This window comes from Typopeltis vanoorti, chromosome 6, assembly GCF_054136105.1.
Source record: "Typopeltis vanoorti isolate ZY-2024b chromosome 6, IOZ_Tvanoo_1.0, whole genome shotgun sequence".
NCBI lineage: Eukaryota > Metazoa > Arthropoda > Arachnida > Uropygi > Thelyphonidae > Typopeltis > Typopeltis vanoorti.
In genome coordinates, this window is record NC_143554.1 from 104,776,235 (window position 1) to 104,796,884 (window position 20,650).

Below are 20,650 nucleotides of genomic sequence, written 5' to 3' on the forward strand. Positions count from 1 at the left end.
TGATCCAGTTTAAATGCCAGTTTTATATTTTCCTTCCATTTCTTTACTAATTCATCTATACAGATGTTAAGTAACAGCCATGGCATTGGACATCCTTGACATACCCATCTTTTTATTGATTTCCATTCTGTAACGTTTTCATTGATTCTTACAGTTATTTGATTGTTCTGATACATGTCAGTTATTGCAGCAAAGCAGCTGATTTGGAATTTAGATTCTTCAGTATGGTGCACAGTTTATTCCTTAAAATTCTGTCAGAAGCTATGTGTGTTTCTATATTGAATTCATAATGTTTTTCCATTAAGATTTTTAATGCAAAAGCTGGGTCAATGCATGATCGTCCTTTTCAAATGCCATCATCATCATACCATCTTCCTGATCATTTCTGTCTAACTGCTAACTTAGAACCTTGAAAAGAAATTACATACTGCTCGATATAATATCGGTTTAAACGTGTGGACAGACTTATGTGTTCGTTGAACCTGTTGTTTATTATTTTAACGTTATAATAGAACACAGAAACTAAGTAAATAATTAATTTATTAACTTGATGCTGATATTTCGCTGGTATTATAACCAGCATCTTCAGAGCACAAAAACACTGTTTGTCACAATACGCGAGACTAAAACAACATGGTGTACTTAAAATTGTAGCAGCAACACAAAGACTAGAGTCCTGATTTTGGCGCCCTCTATCTGGGGAAGAAAAAAAAAAAAAAAAAAAAAAACGCTATCATATATTACTAGAGTCCTAGAAAAGTGCTAGTTTTTTCTTAATATGACTGTCTCCCAGATCTTCGGCAAGTTAATACAGCCATATTTGTTGAGATTTGGAGTGTGTTTTAGGCTTCTGTCGCCTCTAAGAACAATCTCTCTGATTTATATGGGTTTCTGTGTAGTACTTTTGTGTTTTTCCAGTTGATCCTGTGTGCAGGGGTATCCAGAGCATGGTCTGCTAGGCCCGACTTCCCATAATGATATTTCCGGACGTATCGTTTATGTTCGCTGATGCGGATATTCACAGTTCTTCCTGTTTGACCGTAGTAGGCTTGATTGCATGAGCAGGGTACTTGGTAGACTCCTGGATGTGATAAAGGAGGAATGCTGTCCTTGGGTGAGCGGATGAGGGTGGCTAATTTGCTATATGGCCTGAATGTAGTGCGTAGTTTATGTTTATTGAGAATTCTTGAGATCTTTTCGGATGTGCCTTTAATGTAAGGGATGGTGACTGTTTTGTTGTAGTTCTCTGTGGTGGATGGTGGGAGGGGGAACTATGGAACTGGAAGCCAACAACTGTCTGCCCTTCCTGGATACACTCATCACACGTCTCCCAGATGGTTCCTTATCATTTTCAGTTTTCAGAAAACCCACACATACAGGCAGATACTTACACAAACAATCACACCATCATCCTTCTCAACAATATGGCATATTAAAAACGCTAACCCATAGAGCGAGAGCAATCTGTTCAAATGACAAGGCTCTTACTGCTGAACTCACTCACTTACGCCACACCTTCTTAGCCAACGGCTACAATCCACAAAAAATAAACAAAATACTAAACACTCCCAAGAAACCCCTACCACCATCCACCACAGAGAACTACAACAAAACAGTCACCATCCCTTGCATTAAAGGCACATCCGAAAAGATCTCAAGAATTCTCAATAAACATAAACTACGCACTACATTCAGGCCATATAGCAAATTAGCCACCCTCATCCGCTCACCCAAGGACAGCATTCCTCCTTTATCACATCCAGGAGTCTACCAAGTACCCTGCTCATGCAATCAAGCCTACTACGGTCAAACAGGAAGAACTGTGAATATCCGCATCAGCGAACATAAACGATACATCCGGAAATATCATTATGGGAAGTCGGGCCTAGCAGACCATGCTCTGGATACCCCTGCACACAGGATCAACTGGAAAAACACAAAAGTACTACACAGAAACCCATATAAATCAGAGAGATTGTTCTTAGAGGCGACAGAAGCCCTAAAACACACTCCAAATCTCAACAAATATGGCTGTATTAACTTGCCGAAGATCTGGGAGACAGTCATATTAAGAAAAAACTAGCACTTTTCTAGGACTCTAGTAATATATGATAGCGTTTTTTTTTTTTTTTTTTTTTCTTCCCCAGATAGAGGGCGCCAAAATCAGGACTCTAGTCTTTGTGTTGCTGCTACAATTTTAAGTACACCATGTTGTTTTAGTCTCGCGTATTGTGACAAACAGTGTTTTTGTGCTCTGAAGATGCTGGTTATAATACCAGCGAAATATCAGCATCAAGTTAATAAATTAATTATTTACTTAGTTTCTGTGTTCTATTATACCGTTAAAATAATAAACAACATAATATCGGTTTTACGACATATAACTGTATTGTTTTATTATTATTATTATCATCATCAGACCTCCATGCACTGCAAGAGGTATATACACATAACTGCACATACAAAACTCATGAAGACTATGCCTTAAACTCATTCAATGTGTCTGCATTCACAACACACTCAGGTAATGCATTACACTCACAAACCACTCTCCATGCAAAGAACCTTCTTTGCACTACTTTGCTCACGCCCCTCCTTATATAATTTCTAGAGATGGCCTTTTGTCCTATTCCCCCTCCCCCTCTCCCATTCTATGAAAAATTGCTACCATATTAAGCTGGTAACAACTCCTAACAAACTGATATGCCTCAATCATATCTCTTCCTTTTCCTATTCCTGAGATTTTCATACCCAACATTCCTGACTGGACAAGGACCTGAAGTTCAGGTCCTTGTCCAGCAGCACTCCCAGATCTCTCACTCTACCCCCCCTTTCAAAGTTCCCCACCAAGCATATCCTTTGCATCTCATCATTGCTCACCAAATTTCAGAACCTTACACTTTACAACGCTGAACTGATAGTTCCACTTACTTCCCATTCATACAATCTAATCTGCTTGACTCTGCATTGTTCTCCCCAAAATTGGGAAGAGCAATGCATTGTCAAGCAGATGTTATCCAACAATAGCACTAGTCTGTTATCCAATGCCATGTGTTTCAGCTTATTTAACAGCTTGTCATGTGGAAGTCTATTAAAAGCTTTTGCAAAATCAAAATATACCACTGTATGTGGTATATTCTGATTTTGCAAAAGCTTTTAATAGACAATTTTAATAGTTGGTACATTCGTCACCTTGTTACAGTACATAGTAAGTTGATAAAACATGACCTCCCTTTAACAAAAACATGCTGACAATCACAAAGAATACTGCTGTTGTCAATCCATTTCTGTATCTCAATAATCTCTCCAATATCTTAATCACAACTCCAGCAATCTAGAATGTCCTATAATATGTAACCACAGCTTTATCATCATTTTTATGCAGTGGAACATTTTACCTTCCTTCCACATCCTTGGGACCTGTGCTGTTGTAAGACTCTTCATAAACAAACAAGCATACCAATGCCACTACTAACTCCCTTCAACATTCACTTACGACATGTGATATGTCATCAAATCCAACTGCCTTATTGGCAATATGGCAATTTATATAACATAACTAAATACTATATAACTAAAAACTTATATTCTAAAGAGAAAGGGGTCGTCCATAAAGTTAACATCAGACATAAAGAACACACAAATATCACACAACACTTCTTATTTCCTCTCTTCAAGATCACAGGATCTGATGAGAACACAGGAACAAAGGTGGTTAACTTCAAACTTATCAAACACAGTGTCTTCCTCTCTCAACAGTGGCCACTGATTTATAATTAATTCACTCATACATGTTATTCTTTGAAAAAAAGAAATAAATAATATAATTTGAGTGCAGCCTTTCTTGAGTGACTTCTTTCTTGAGTAACTCTTCTTCCATATCTTCTTTAACATATCAATTCCCTTTTTCTATTTCTTTCAAACACAAAGATAATAATAATAATACATTGGTAAAGATAGGGCAAGAGATTAAACATATGAGGAAAACTGGGGAAAATTACAGATTTGCATAGAAATGTGAGGAAGAACAGGATGAAACATATGAAAGATTTATTCAATAATTTGAGAGTAGCAATCAGTGTGGTGAGTGAAATGGTGCACAAGGTTTGTTTTCCAGAAGGTAGAATGAGCTGGTGATTGAAGCATTGGAAAAAGAGTATGAAAGCAAAAGAATTGGTAGTGGTAGTTGGTACAAATTATTTGAATGGTAACAAGGAGAATGTAAGGATGGATGTCAGGAGGATATTAAGGAGAGTGAAAGATAACAGTGTGGTAAGTAAGATATTCAGTTTGTTGCCCAGGTATGATAATGATGAGTTAGAAGGTGAGCAAAGATTATTATTATTTATATGGGTACTCCATGGAGTCAAAACTCATCATAGGAGACCTATTCTATCCCTTCACACAATATCTATCATATATCTCCTAAATCTATTCACTGTTGGGGTACTCACAACAACCTCTGGCAATCCATTCCCACTCATTCACCACTCTCCAAGTAAAGAACCTAGTCTGCACATCCTTACTAACCACACTCTTAGACAATATCAGTGTTACCTCTTGTTTTCCTATTACTCCCCATGTATTGAAAAATTTCTTCTGTGTCAATCTTACAGAATCCCTTTAGTAATTTATAACTTCTATCATATCCCCTCTCCCCCTGCCTGTCAGCTAAACTCTGCAATCCACAGATCCTCATCTATCCTCATAGGAACATTCCAAAGACCTGTCGAAAACTTGGTCACTCGTCTCTGAATCCTCTCTCCACAACCTCCTGATCTCCAAGAAATGTAGGTCAGCACAGTATACAACATGATGGTTGAATCATAGCCTTACAAAGAGGGATAATAACAACCTTCCAATCTTTACTTATCAATGTGTTCTTCAGCATCCAAGAATTCCTCTGAGCTATGTTGTAAACTATTGTAATATATATACTCTGAATTTTAAATCTTTATCCACCATCACCCCCAGATCCCTAGCCTCATCAATTTCTTGTGATATGAAGTGTGTAATCTTATCATATCATATTGATAGTACTAATTTACAAGAAATTACCTTACAATTTACAACAATGAATTGACAACCACTGTCCTTTGTCCAGACTGGCAATATATTTAAATCATCCTGTAAGATATTTACATCAGATTAAACAACTATTTACCTCCCTAGTATTCATCAGCAAACAACTGAATATCCCCCTTTTAAATCTTTTAATATATCATGAATGTACAAATTAAAAAGTAGTGGTCCCAGTACACAACCCTGGGGCACTCCACTGGTCACCTTCATTCATATAGATTCCACTCCACCATACACTACCCTCTGATGTCTATCAGTCACCCTCCCCCTTTTCATGCCACCAGCCTCATATCCATTCCCATTTGCTCAAACTTGTGTAATAGTTTTTCATGCAGTATTCTGTAGAATGCCTTTGCAAAGTCCAGCAGTATCATGGTATAGCCAATTCCTTTATCCAATGCTGCTGTCACCTTAATATAAAATCTGAATAAATTAGTGAAGCAGGACCTGCTTTTTAAAAAGCCATGCTATCCCTATAGAGTATCATATTTATATCAACTGATTCCTGAATTTTACTTTTACCAACTTTTCCAATACTTTAACCACCACTCCAGAGATACTAATTGATTTATAATTTTCTACTTCTGTCTTGGAGCCATCTTTATGTAATGAAACTATCTTACCCTCTTTCCAATCACTTGGAACTTTGTCACAGTTTTATCAGAGGCACTATTAGTTCACTTGCACATTCTTGTAGCACACGAGCTGACATATCATCACTTCATGTGACGTACAGTCCCATTGCTGTATTCACATTGATATATTTCAATACACTGAGTAGCTGCAGTTCATCTATCTCAATGCTCACATCAGTCTACATCACCTCAGTAACTGCAAAGTCACCATCTGGTTGATATACCCTTGGAAAGTGATTACTTAGTAACTGAACTATTTCTTCTGCTTCTGTCACTTTCCTACCATCAACATTGTGTAACGTTATCTTTTCATAATCATTCTTTCTCTTACTTGCTATATAGTGAAAAAACTCTTTTGGATTTATTTGGCCTGCTTAGCTAACTTTTCCTCAAAATGTGATTTAGTCTTCCTTACACTAGTTACCCTTCTTGCTTGAGCTTTATATTGCTCATGGGAATGCTCATCACCTTGTTGTTTATATTCCTTCCACAATGCTTTCCTTTATTTGCAGCTCTTGCTTTATATTGTTAGTCATCCACTTAATCTCTACTCGGTTTATTCTCTTAACCCTGGGTATGTGCTCTGATACTGCCTTACTCAAACAATCCTTAACCACTTCTCATGTACTAATGACATTCATTGCATGTAGTTTTTTTTATACCATGGCAGTGGTCCATGTTGCCTCCTATGTTTGTCGAAATTGCCAGCTTTGTAGTTCCACATAAATCCTTTCTCGATGGAAATTTCCACATGTTGAGCAACTTCCCAGCACAAAACTATATGGTCACTTTCCATGATCGAAGGTAGAGTTTCTACTGCAGTTATAGATAGATCTGATGCTATCACCAGATCTAACACTCTCAAACTGATGGTCCCTTTCATCATATGCTTTTTCAGGTAAATATCCATAACATTTTATTGTTGAAACTACATCATTCTCTGACAACCAGGTCTCAATAATAAAAAAAAAAATTTTGGCGAAGTCGATCTGTCCAATGCTAAAAACTCATCTCCTTTATTTCTGATACTTCAGGTATTCATATACATGTATGTCAACATCCACTTCAGCCCATAGTTACCCTTGCATAATGTCACTACCTGCCCATGCAGATTCAAAACCTGGGAAACTGCACCCAGCTCTTCACAATGATTCCTGCACTCATACTTATCTATCCCAGGGATGGCTAGACACACGCTTGATTGCTTACACTCTAATATCTCTAGTTTCACTGGTTTCGCACTTCAAAAAAAAACTCTCACTGAACAATACTGTCTTCAAGCACCTAACCCCAAAACCAATTAAGTGCAATCCATCAGGCAGATACAGGTATTTACATCCATCCATCAAAGTCAGACCACAATCTATAAATAAAATGCCATTCCTCCTGCACAATCTTCTAATTGACTCATTGGAAATCATGGCCCTTCTTCTAAATTCTGTCCTATCATACTGAGAAGGTGGACTCTATCTTTATTTTCTTACTCTTCATTTTTGCTTCTTCTAACAACTCCTACATATCTTCTCTCGTATATTTCTCACCTTTTAAATCATTTGTCCATTTCAAAACAAATAATGCATTTGCTTCTTTCTTCAGCTTCACTAATATTCTTTATCTTCGCACCTGGAAAACATGCTTTTGTCAATTTCTCATTCAATATACCTTTTATCATCAAATCCCCACATAATACTGTATCTTTTTTCCCCAGTTTCTCACACTTTTATGCTTTTCCCATTCACTCTTTCTTTCATTTTCCATTCTTATGTACCAGACAGCAATCATTTCTCCTCTCACTCAAGCTCAAGTTTTGTAATATGAATCAGTCCGTGCAAGCATGCAATTTCTTTCTCTATTAGCATTTCATCATCCACAATATTACTTTCAACCACTTCCTTCAAACTCTTTCTTATGAAGTATTTCATATTTCATGCATTACTATTCATGAAATATGAATCTATTTCTACTGCATTCTCCACAAAACTTACACAATTCTGCCTTGTAACAAAAATATCAGTCACTTCATTCTTTTGCTCCCACCACAATTCACATTTCTTGCACTAGATTACAAAACATTTCCGACAAATATTCTCCATAATTCTCAATGTCATAGCACCAACTATTCACTCTTCACAATGAATAGATTAAACGCATGTTACATTGCACTAAATCCAGCACAGCGATATCTGTTAACATCGATGTCTTGATCACCATTTTCATTGTATGCATTGTTGCTATAACAGAGAACATTTTTGAAAGAATATTGCATAATAATAGTTAAGACTAAATAAAACAATTAACAACACAGTCAAAAATAAACAAAATATCAGCAATTGCATTTAACAATATCATCAATATCTACTAAAAAAAAAATAATGACTTATCTGAACAACACCTGTATGGCAGTCACTACTAAGGACCATGCTAGCACCCCTCTCATGATGAATAGTATGTTAGCAGAGTTGTGTGAGGAGAAAGGAGTTCATTTTGTGAATGCATGGGATGAATAGAGCTATATAAAAGAGGTGTCATACATTTAAATGGATTTGGTATGAGTCAGTTGGAGAAACTGTTTCTGCAAGTGAAATAATGATTGAGGTGAATGGAAGACCTGAAGAAGTAATAGTGTTGTGGAAGAGCAGGAGAGTAAGGTAGTAGAATTTGTGACTGGAGAGGTGAGTGGCATGATAAGGAGAAGGAGCACTAGATGGACAAGCAAACAGGCAGAATCATGATGAGCAGGGAGACACTGCATAAGAAGTGTAGTTAAATGGTTTCAGGAATAGATGTGCAAGTGTGCTAGAAAGAATTAAGATAGTTAAGGATGTGGGAGTGACATTTAGGTCGGGGGAAGGGTGTAAAATCAGTGATGATAGAGTGGAATGAACAGAGAGAGAGAGAGAGTGTGGAAGAGTCATAGCCGAGAAGTGGGATCAGTGGGACTTGTTACAGAAACAGAAATGAGTTAGTATATATGTTTACAAATGCTAAAAGTATTTGAAACAAGAATGAAATTATAGCATTGATAGTTTATTCATCCAAAAATTGTTGGCATAAAGGAGACATCCCTCCATCTTTATTTCTGTCAGAAATAAAGATGGAGGGATATGTAGATTTTTGTGAAGACAGAGAAGGCAAAAAAGGAAGTAAGAGTGCTATTGTGGTAATACAAGGAGCAAACAGTGACAGTGGTTTTGAAGCAAGATAAGTATGGTGTGAAGTGGAAGCGCACAGGATGAAATGTTTATTAAGGTGTTGCTATAAACCTGGTAATGTGGAAGGCAGTGAGAAGGAAATGTTTAGGCAAATGGGTCTGACCAATAAGAAGAGGATGATCATTATGGACAATATCTCAATTAAGATAATATAGACTGGGAAGAGACAGTGTCTCTGGAAACAAAGAGAATGAATTTGTTGAGTTTGGGGGGAAACTCTCTTACGCAGTATGCAACATAGGCAACACGAGAATCAAAGGTCTTAGATTTGCCTCATCAAAAGATATTGTAAATGAAGATATTGTAAATCTTCCTCCAGATGAAAGCAATCATTAAGTGATCACTTGGGTGATTACCAGCCACATTAGGACGTTGGTGAGAAAGTGATATATGCGTGGAACTATAATGCAGGTGATTATGACAAACTCAGGAGGCAGCTTGAAGCAATATCATGGAATGATGAATTGGATGGAAAGGAAATCCATGCTATTTGGTCCCTACGCAGGAACTATCTGGTAGAGGCAATGACTGAGTGTATTCCAAAGGTCAGGAGATTAAACAAGGTAGGTGTAAAATGGATAACTGAAGAGGTGAAGCATGCAATCTGGAAGATGGCAGCACAAGATGAGTGGCAGTAATCAGTTACATAAAGAACAATCAAGGACGATGACTTGCTTGATAAGGATAGCAAAAGTGCAGTATGAGCAGCAGTCAGGAAATGAGATGAAAAGAAATCCTAGGGAGCTTTTCAGATATGTGGCCAGTAGAAGGAAAAATAATTATGAGAATGATGTTGGTTACTGATAATGGGAGAATGATAAACACTGTTAAATGAGCAGATCGTTAAAATATTCCACCCTTGTGCTGTAACATAATGCAGATCTTAGAGCAGTGGGATTGGATAAGTGAATAAACTTGATATCAACAAGGCCATGGGACTCGATGATGTATTACCACTTATCTTGAAGGAATGTTCCAGGGAATTAGCAATAGTTTTAACTTACATTTTTAACATGCGTCTTAGATTAATGCACGGTTCAAAGGAGTGGAAAGATGGATAAATTGTTCTGCTTCATAAAGGGGTGATAAGACTAAGGCTTCTTCAAATTATAGGCCAGTCAGTTTTTTTTAATGTTGTGGTCTAGGTGTTGGAGAAGCTAGTTAGAACAGGGATTCAGAACTGGGTTGTGAGCAGCAGTCTCTTTGATGGACAGCATAGGTTTGCTAAAGGAAGATAGCATTTTAGCAACTGGACAAGGGGATGCATATACAGTAGTATATTTAGATTTTGCTAAAGTCTTCAACAGATTGCCACATGACACACTAATAATTAAATTGGAACAGATGAGGTTGAATAGTAGATTGGTGCATCGGACTGGAGATTGGCTCAGGTTATGTATATCGGGAGTGATATCCCAAAAGAGGAAAGTCACTAGTTACGTGGTTCAGGGAGTCTGTTTTTGGGGAATTATTGTTTAATGTGTATTTTAATGACATTGAAAAGGACTTAAATTGGGATAACAGTTATTTGCAAATAATGCAAAGTTGGGAGAGTTATGAGAAGTAGAGCAGATGTTGTAGCCTTGCAAGAGGACTTGAATAGAATGTCTGAATGTGCCAGTGTTGGGGATGTCAGTTTAATGCAGCAAAGTGTAAGGTTTTAAAATTTGAGAAGCAAAGAAGAGATGCAGAGTACAGAATTGGTTCGGATATCTTAGAGAAGGTGGATCTTAAAATGAAAGATTGAGGGGTGATGGTGGATAGGGACTTGAATTGTGGACATTTTGCTAAAATTGTGAGGACAACACAGTGAATTATTATGGCAATGATGCAGAAAATACTGATATGTAGAAGTAAGGATGTAATGATTTCAATGTACGTGGCTTTGATCAGGCTACATTTGATCAGGCTACTTTTGAAAACCAGGTGACCAAATCTGTACTGTGTACAGATTTGGTCACCTGGTTTTCAAAAGGATGATAAGTTGTTGGAGGCAGTTCAGAGATGATTGACTAAGTTGGTTTCTGGTCTGTGGAATGTGGTTTATGAGGACAGACTGAGAGAATGCAAATTACAGAGCCTAGTAAATACAAGGAGAAGGGGAGCAGGACATGATCAAGACATAAGTTGGTAAGAGATAATTACCAACTTGGATGAGAATTTTGACAATGTGGATGAGAATTTTGACAATGTGGATGAGAAATTTGACAATGTGGATGAGATTTTTCATAGAATGTCTGGAGACTGGGAGAAGAACAAGAGACCATCCCCAAAAGCTGTATAAGGATGATGTGAGCAAGGGATGCACTGCATGAAAGTGTAGTGAGTGCAGACTGTGATGCATTTAAGTCAATATGATGAGCGGTGTATGTGAGAGTGGGACCTCCCACGATGAGTCTCTTGACTCTATAGAGGTCTAATGATGATAATAATTTTAAAGTTTACTGTTATTGTTTTTTTTCTTTTTTTCTGTTAACTTTTTCCTTACCCTGGAACACACAAAAAAAGTTAATCTTTTTCATGTTCAAAATGTTTAACTAGAACAAGATTGCTGCTTAATGTATCCAAAGGAACTGTTCATTACTTCAGAAGAAACTATATTATTCTTATCACTTTTAACTACACTCCAACTTAGCTTCCTTTGAAACAAATTCACTTGCTAATTTTGGGAGAACTAATCCCCCCCCATCCCTCCATCATCCTTTTTACATAAGAAACATCCTTGACTTTAAACTATATTTCTTTCCTAAACTTCGAACTTGCAGAATATATTCTGCTCTCATCAACAGCTGTTCTCTCTCTCTCTCTCTCTCTCTCTATATATATATATATATATGTGTTTTGTTTTGAAACAGATCAAAATGACTATAAGTCGAGAAATAAAAATTTTATCTTAAATAAAACGCACAACTAGTTTCGTCTTCTTAGAAGAATTCATCGAGTGCATAACAAGAGAGAAATAACAACAATGCAAGAAGAAAAAAAATTTAAACATTAAAACACTAATGTATTAACATCTGAAGGCATTCCATGTATCTCTTTATTGTTGTGGGTGCACACGAGTTCAAGGTCTCATGAATGTCAAAGTTGGATTTCAGTGCAATTGCAGTCTGAGAGATTATAGCTGAGGTTAGTGTTCAGATGTACTGGACTGAGGATGATTTCTTTGGATTCTACAATTTTTCTCTCCAGTTCATCAAAGCATCAGAAGATGTTTTCTGATTTGTCTCACATGATTGGGTGAATATAGTTTTGATTGTTAGCATCAGCAAAATTTAGCATGTGGTGTGATGGAGTGTTTGCTCTAGTTCTGCCATATGTGGCATCTTGTTTATGTTCTTCGAGATGTAATTTGATGGATTTTTCATTCTGGCCAAAATAAGGCATGTTGTAGTTACACCAAATATGGTAAACACCAGGATATTTTAAGCTGTTGTGTTTTTTGCCTGGGTGTACTACTGAGCAAGGAATGGAGCTTAAAAAGAGGAGTGAAAGATGTCCAGATGTTATAGTCTTTGAAAACTTTAGCTAATTTAGGCAAAACAGAACTGATATATGATAGGGATTTGTAGCCTTTTCATTTCTATCTTCAATATGGCAAAGAGGTAGGGGAAAAAGGCTACATATCCCTACCATATATTAGCTACGTTTCTCCTAAATTAGCTAAAGTTCTCAAAAAATATAACATCCAGACTTCTTTCACTCCTCTACTTAAGCTCCATTCCTTGCTCAGTATGCCCAAGCAAAAACATAACAATTTGAAATGACACAACAACCTTGCTAGCCTCAAAGCAGTCTCTCTCTCTCTTTTTCAACATTCCAGTTGGTGTTTTTGATCTGATCCGAGATCTCTTTGCACCAGACATTACCAAGCTATTTGAATAATGCCTCTGATCCAATTTTCTTCAGTGAAAAATATTATAAGCAGCAGATTGAGCTACCAATGGATAGTCCCTTATCTACTCATTCAGATAATATCTTCATGAAGAACTTTGAAGGTGTTTTCTTAAACTACTTGGAAACCAGCCAATTGGTGGAATTATATGGATAATTTCATTATTTGGAAACATGATTTCCTGAGTCAACAACAATTTCTTCATTCTGGACACTATCTTCATGCTTCAACTTCACTATCCTTAAAAGCTAGGCAACATCCTCATGAACCAAGCAACCTCTACTTTAGAAAATGAAGATCAAACAGAATGAAGATCTTGGGATAAAACACAAATCCTTTCTAATTTGTTTGTTCTTAATGGATATTCCAAAAAAAAAAAAAAATGCAGTCTTTAAGGATCATTAGAGTGACTTTCACATCATCAGAGCCTTCTCAGATCTCAAAGACAGCAACCCTTTTCACAAACATCTGAGGGGGGGGGGGGTATCTATAGGATACCATGCTTGTGTGGTCTTCATTGCATAGGACAAGTTATGTTTTGAGGCGAGAAAGAAGGAAAATGTTGAAGATACTGAACCTAAAAGAAAGAAAGGAAAGATCTGGTCTGCCTCTGTATGAGACCAGCTAACTCATCTTTAGTCAAAAGAGACCAGATAAAGGTTCCTCACGTCATGGAAGGGAATTGAACCTAGGTCTTTCTGACCAAAGGGCTTCATCTATACTGACTGAGGTTATAAATACACTCCTGTCTTCTGAGTCTTCAGTTGAAATGTAGCAGGTAACAACATTCAAAGCTTTAATCCCTTAAATTTAACAGTTAGATGCTTTTGCTAATGCGGTTTTATCCAAGTAGGGCACTGCAAGCATTTCTCTTAATTAATAATCTAACATCTTGTTGATGTTCACCATCCTCACGTCCAAATTGTATCTCACTTCTTGTAGAGCAAGAATCTCCAATTTGTATTCTTTGTATAGTACATATTTATACATATGCGCTTTACATATTTATTCTTCTGTACATAATTATAAATAATAGTTCTGTAATTACCGTATTCATTCTATAATACTGTTCTAAAACTGAAATTGATTAAATTTACAGTGTTAAATCTTTTAAGTCAAATTTTTCAAAGAATGTAAACAGATGTGAATGATTTACCTGTAAAGCATTATTATGTGTCGAGTGAAGATAATTACGCAATTTTTCAGCTACTTTCTGTTCAGCAGGGACTAGTCCTTGTTCAAAATGACTTATAGCAGTTCTCCAAAGAGCCTCAGTATAAGGATTGTACTGTAAAGGATTTATACCACTGAATGGTTGAAATGCTTCATTCATTTGTAGTTCTTGTTGCTCATCAACACGCAAAAGCTTATTTAACTGATGATGTATTCTTCGTATAACAATTATCTATAAAAAAAAACATTTAGTAAATCAACAGATGCCCAAGAAGAACCTCTCAAACATCAAGAGTAGATTCTTTAGTAAAATTCTAAACAAAAAAAAAAGTTTATATCAATATGAGTCTAACTGGTATGAAGAGGTCAATCATAAGAAAAAAATCTATGCTAAATGTTTATTTTAAAATTAGAAGTTAGAAAATGTTTGAAAATCATTTTAAAATGTGTTTTTAAGTTATAAAGTTTACAATTTTAAGAAATTTAAAAACCATTTTAACTTTGATATTTTGAGCAAGTACTATAAATTTCTTATAGTACTTGCTCAAAATGTAATTTTGAGCAAGTACTATAAGTACTATAAAAAAGTATATAAGTATATAAGTACTATAAGTACTATAAAAAAGTACTTTCACGTAATTTTTTTTTAAATAAAATAAAACTAATAATAATAAATAATAAAAAAACAGTACAAATGTGAACCTATAATTCATTAGTATCATTGCAGAATTAAAGGTTAGATAAGATTCAGAAACACTACTCTAGAGATAAAAAAAAGAAGCCTCTTACATATCACCTCAGAGGCCTCTAATAATCAGGACTCTGGTCTCAGAGCAGATGATGGTATTCCTCTTAAAAACATCTAACACTATCCACTGTATGGTCCAATTATTTGGACACCATCAAGTAAACAAAATACATTTACAAAAAACTTCCAAATTTGTTTCGACTATAACCTGATGTTTTTCACTGCAAAACTATAAATTCTTATTACATATATTATTCACATCATGTCAAGTTCAAGTACCTGAGATGGAGTAAAAAGTGTTATGAAAATTAGAGATACAATACTGTATAATGCTAAATGTTAAATATAATGTTAAATACCATTTTGTACAAATGGTACTAACATATCTGAGCACAGTACTGATGACTTCAACATATTTCAGAAATTTAAGATATACAAATAAAAGATACACAAATTGGACATTTTGATATCTTTGAATATTCACGATCTTTGATATCAATGATCATATAATAACCATGGATTATTACAGTTCTTTTCACTCATTTCAAATGTATTGGTTGCACCACTGGTTGGACAATTGTACACAGCTACAAAGGTTGATTTTTAAGCAGTGAAATATGAGGGAACATTTTACAAAATTTGTACAATATAAAAGAAAATTTGGAATGCTAAAGCAGGACTTATCCATAAATTATATAACTCTTCCTGCAGGATGGAAGGAGTTTGATTAATCTTTTGTCACAGCAGGCTAGAAGCCCATTATATAATATGACTTCTTTTTTTTTCTTTTTTTTTTACTGGGAAGTAGGGGGAGGGCAAAATCTCAAAAATCATATTGAAGAGTTTCTTCAGGAAAAAAAAGTTCAATAACCTGAATGGCAGAATTAATGATGTTGTTATTTGCTGCAGTTAATAAGAAGATAATTAATTATAGTATGATACTGGCATAAACTGTATTTTTATTTATTTTTTTTTTGCTTTTATATTTTATATTTATTTTTATATTTTGTTTTTATTTATTGCAACATTATTAATAACTAATATTCAGAAACCTCTTTAGAATCATATTTTCATATTTAAGAAGCAAATACTATAATAATAATAATAACAATAATAATAATAGGGGGTATAATTTTTGACTTTTTGTGATTTCTGCTTTCATTTTATTATTATTATTTATTATTATTATTATGTGACACCTCCAGGGAGTCCAAAGACTCATTAAGAGAGGGCATCTACTCTACAACTCTCTGTCGCCACCACTCACTCAATCCACTAACTACAACAAACCACAACTATGCCAATGCCATCTACCATCCACCACTTTCACTGATAATCAGAAACATCTATGCCCATGGTGGGATTTGCATCCTAAGTTTCAGGATCATCAGAATCCAGTACCTTATAAACACACATCTCCATGCCATTCTTCAATGGGGTGAGGACAACATGGTCATCTTCAGTGACACAAAAATGAACTTCTGCCCTTTCTCTGACAAAAGGATTCCATCTCACCTACAACTAAATCCTCCATCTCTTCAAGAAAATGTCAATAAACTTCTTTCTGATCCCTCACCTGTATCCCCCCCCCCACACACACAGCAATATACATATACATTCCAAGAACTGGTTATTGAAAACCAGTAGTACGTACAAATTTAATCATTTTAAAATTCTCTACACAAGTGGATTGGTAAAATAATAGAAATCATAACTGCATATTTTAAATAATATTACATCATTTGTGGATGTAAAAGAAAAATAAAACAAAAAAATTATGGACTTTCATTCTAAATAACAAACGAGGATGGGCTGACAATTTGGGATTTAGCCGACCAAATTGTATTCTTATTGGTTAAACTAAAATAAAAAATGATGGTACGACATGACAAAATTTCATGCCGGCTGGGGCGTCGCCCGATTAAACAAGGCCCCCGTTGTTTTCGCCAGAGAACCAGGGTGAATAGCGAAAAGTCAGCTACTGGAACAAATCTGAAAACAAACTCCAACTCAACATCACCAGAGTTAAAGATCGGTACTATCAACATAAGAAGTCTCAATGGCAAAGAAATGGAGCTAGCTGAGGAATTAGATAAGTACCAGATCGACATAATAGGAGTGACTGAAACAAAAAAGACAAAAACTGGTAAGATCATTCTGAGCAATAAATACAAAATGTTATTCAGGCAATGACAATCAAGGAAAACAAGGAGTAGCCATAGTATTCAACACAAAATACGAGGCTAATCTTCTGGAATGGCAGTCAGTCTCAAGTAGACTAATGTGGGCAAATATGAGAATGGGGAACTGGACAATGAGACTTATTTGTGCCTATGGTCCCACAGAAGGCTCTACTAAGGTAGAAGTGGAGGAATTTTTTGATGCTTTAGAAAAAGCAACTGACATAATGAAAAAGGAAAAGTTGATCCTTGTTGGGGATCTAAATAGCAGAGTAGGAAATGATTGTGAGACATACAAAAATATTTTAGGAAAATTTGGAGAAAAGAGCAAAGCTAATAATAATGGCAAATACCTGTTGGATTTCTGCTCAAGACATGGACTGGTTATTACTAACAACATGTTCCAACATAAAAATGTGCACAAATTCACATGGAGAGAAGAGGCTAGGAATTCTCATTGACTATGTTATTGTTGATAGTGATGTTTTCTCCCTGGTGCAGGACACTAGAGTGTACAGAGGATTTGAAATTGGAAGTGATCACTATTTAGTCTTGAGCAGGATAAAATTGAATTTCATATTGATAAGAATAACATGTAAGAAAGTTTTAAAGCGAATAAAAGTCGAGCAGCTCTCAGATGTGAATGTAGACTAAAATACACAAAGATTATTGAAGAAAAAATGAAAGAGTTTAAGAACAGGAATCAAACCTTGGAGATTCAGTGGCAAACTCTGAAGGAAACATTGATTGATTCTGCCAGAGAGGCATGTGGTGAGGTTGTCTGCAAGGATAAAAAAATCAGAACTCTCTGGTGGGCACAGGAAGTTAAAGAGGCAGTGAAGGAAAAGAAGAAAGCGTATCAAAAGATCCTGTCAAAAAAGTCGGCTTGTTCTTTTAGAGAATACAGAGACAAATGCAAAAATGCTAAACACTGTGTAAAACTAGCTAAACAAAAGTCATGGGAGGATTTTTGCAAGAACATAGAAAATAGATATCAAGAAGGTGGCAAAATATTCTGGAGGTTGTTGAAGAAGCTTAGTAATGGAGGAAAGAGTGCTGTAAAAGGAGTTAGAGATGATAAAGGTGACATGAAAACCAGAGAAAAAGATACCCTTGGAGTATGGAGTAATTACTTTGAAAAACTGCTAAATGAAACAAGCAGTGATGACAGCGCAGTGGTAAAAAACACTGACCAGGCATGCAGTCAGGAATACATATCCATACTTGAAGTAGAAAAAGCCATCAAAGGCTTGAAATGTGGAAATGCAGCAGGAGTAGATGATATTCGACTGAAATGCTGAAGTATGGTGGTATAAGAGTCTTACAGTGGCTGCACTACATAGTTCAGAAAACCTGAACAGAGGGACGAATTCCCAATGATTGGAGTAGAGATCTCATAGTACCCATATATAAAAAGGGAAATAAAACTGAATGTGAGAATTATAGAGGTATTTCCCTAATGAGTGTTCCTGGCAAGATCTATGCAAGTATACTTGAGAAATGGTTGAGAAGAATTGCGGAAGAAAAGCTGGGTGAAGAACAAGCTGGATTCAGGCCAAATAGAGGCTGTCAGGATCAGACCCTCACTTTACGACAAATAGTCGAGAAAGCATGGGAATATAGCAAAGATCTGTATTTAAGTTTTGTCAATTTGGAAAAGGCATATGACAAATTGCCAAGAGAGAAGCTATTGTATACGCTACAGTTATATGGTGTCAATGGGGCATTATATCAAGCAATACGTAGTCTTTATTTGAGTTGTAAGTCAGCAGTTAGAATTGAAGGAAGTACAGGAAAATAGTTTAATGTTAAATCTGGTGTGAGACAAGGATGTACATTATCCCCTCTGTTATTCATTATCTATATGGATCACATTATCAAGGAAAGTGGTATTAAACATGATATCAAAATTGGAGATGTTAATGTCAGCTCTTTGCTTTATGCGGATGATGTTATAGTTCTAAATAAATCCGCTACAAGTCTGCAAGATTCTCTGACTAAATTGAATAGCTGTTGTAATAGATATGGCATGAAGGTCAGCAATAAAAAGACAAAGACAATGAAAATAGGCAGAATCATTGAAAATGTCAACTGTGTTGTGAATGGAGAACCTGTAAAACAAGTGAAACATTTCAGCTACTTAGGCACGATTTTTACTGAAGATGGTAAATTCAAAATAGAAATAGACAACAGAATCATCAAAGCTGGTATGGTAGGAAGTCAATTGAATAAATTCATATGGAATAAAAGAGAAATTAGTCGGAACACTAAACTAGCTGTATACAAGACAGTGTTCAAACCAGTTTTAACTTATGGATCTGAGAGCTGGGTCAGAAGTAAAACACTTGACCAAAGACTAGAGACCGCAGATATGAGCGTCCTGAGAAAGATTATAGGCATGAACAGATGGCATCAATGGCAATATCATATTAAAAACGAGGATATTAGTAAAGAACTTGACATTGTCAACATCCAAGAATGCATCAGCAGAGCTAATCTCAGGTGGTATGGTCACTTAAACAGAATGGGTGAAGAAAGATTAGCAAAACAAGTGTTCTCTGCCAGGTTGGCAGGAAAACGACCCAGAAGAAGACCAAGATATAGGTGGATTGATACGGTACAAATTGCCCTAGATGATAGAAATATAAGATCTGATAATGTTGAAGCCTTGACAAGTAACAGACTGATTTGGAGGAAAATTGTAGATAGGCAGTTAGTAATGTTGTAATTTTTTTTAATGTAGTACTATCATATCCTGTACACCCCTTGAGGGTACATGGCAGGAATTTGATGATGATGTTCAGTTTTTTGTATTTACATACCACAAGGACATTTATCTTATGTTTTTATAGATTTTTTTATGTATTTAACCCAATAAAATGTAATTTAAATTAACCATGTTTTACAATTATCTGGGCTCTAGTGTCCCCCAATTACCACGCCACAAATAATTGGCATTTTATTGTATTACAGCTGTATAGAAGTTGATCTTAAGAAAACAGTCTCTCAAATTTTTGGCAAATTAATGCAACCATACTTGTTCAGGGTTAAGAGAATGTTTCCTAGCCATGGCTGACTCTAAATATAATCTTTCTGCCATGGTATGACAGTCCAGACATGCCATAATAATCGTAGCGAGTATGTTTTTTAAGTTCTCCAAAGTTGATGTTAACAGACCTTTCTATTTATCTATTTTGTAGGAGCTGTAGCCATTGACCAGGAAAGTATGGCAAAGATATATAAGTTATGTAGAAAGACCTGTATTATTAGAACAAACAGCCCCAAATCTGTGTAAGTGTTTTTAGAATAATATACTGTTGGTCTAGAAAATTATGTGATATTTTATGTAGATATCTTCGTGTGCACGCACATGCGTGTGTTTGTTTGTTTTCTATAAATGGAAAAAAATAGTGAACCAACTGAAAGGCGGATGACTAATGTGATATTGCATGTTTAGGTAGGTAACAAAAGAATCCAAAGTGTCTTGCCCATGAGGCTAAATGACAAATGATGCAGCTCTTTCCACCAAACTTAAATATCTTCACCATACTTTACTCCTACAAAACAGATAAAATACTACATGGCCCTCTTACTCCCACCCCCTTTCCTCAAACACACAAAAACAAAACACCACTATTCCCTATGTCTGAGGTACATCTGAAAAGATATCCAAAGTACTAATAAAATACAAGGGTGGTCTGAAAAGTTCTCAGCCTAACAAAGAA

General features: G+C 35.7%; 1 protein-coding gene across 1 annotated transcript in view; it reads right to left on the bottom strand.

The window, feature by feature from the left end:
* The window catches only part of btv (dynein cytoplasmic heavy chain beethoven), a 1,245,321-nt gene that overhangs the window by 1,146,878 nt on the left and 77,793 nt on the right, over nt 1–20,650 (bottom strand). Inside the window, exon 6 of the mRNA XM_090394552.1 lies at nt 13,981–14,229. Coding sequence (XP_090250678.1) covers nt 13,981–14,229 — 249 coding nt within the window. The remainder of the gene's footprint in view (nt 1–13,980; nt 14,230–20,650) is intronic.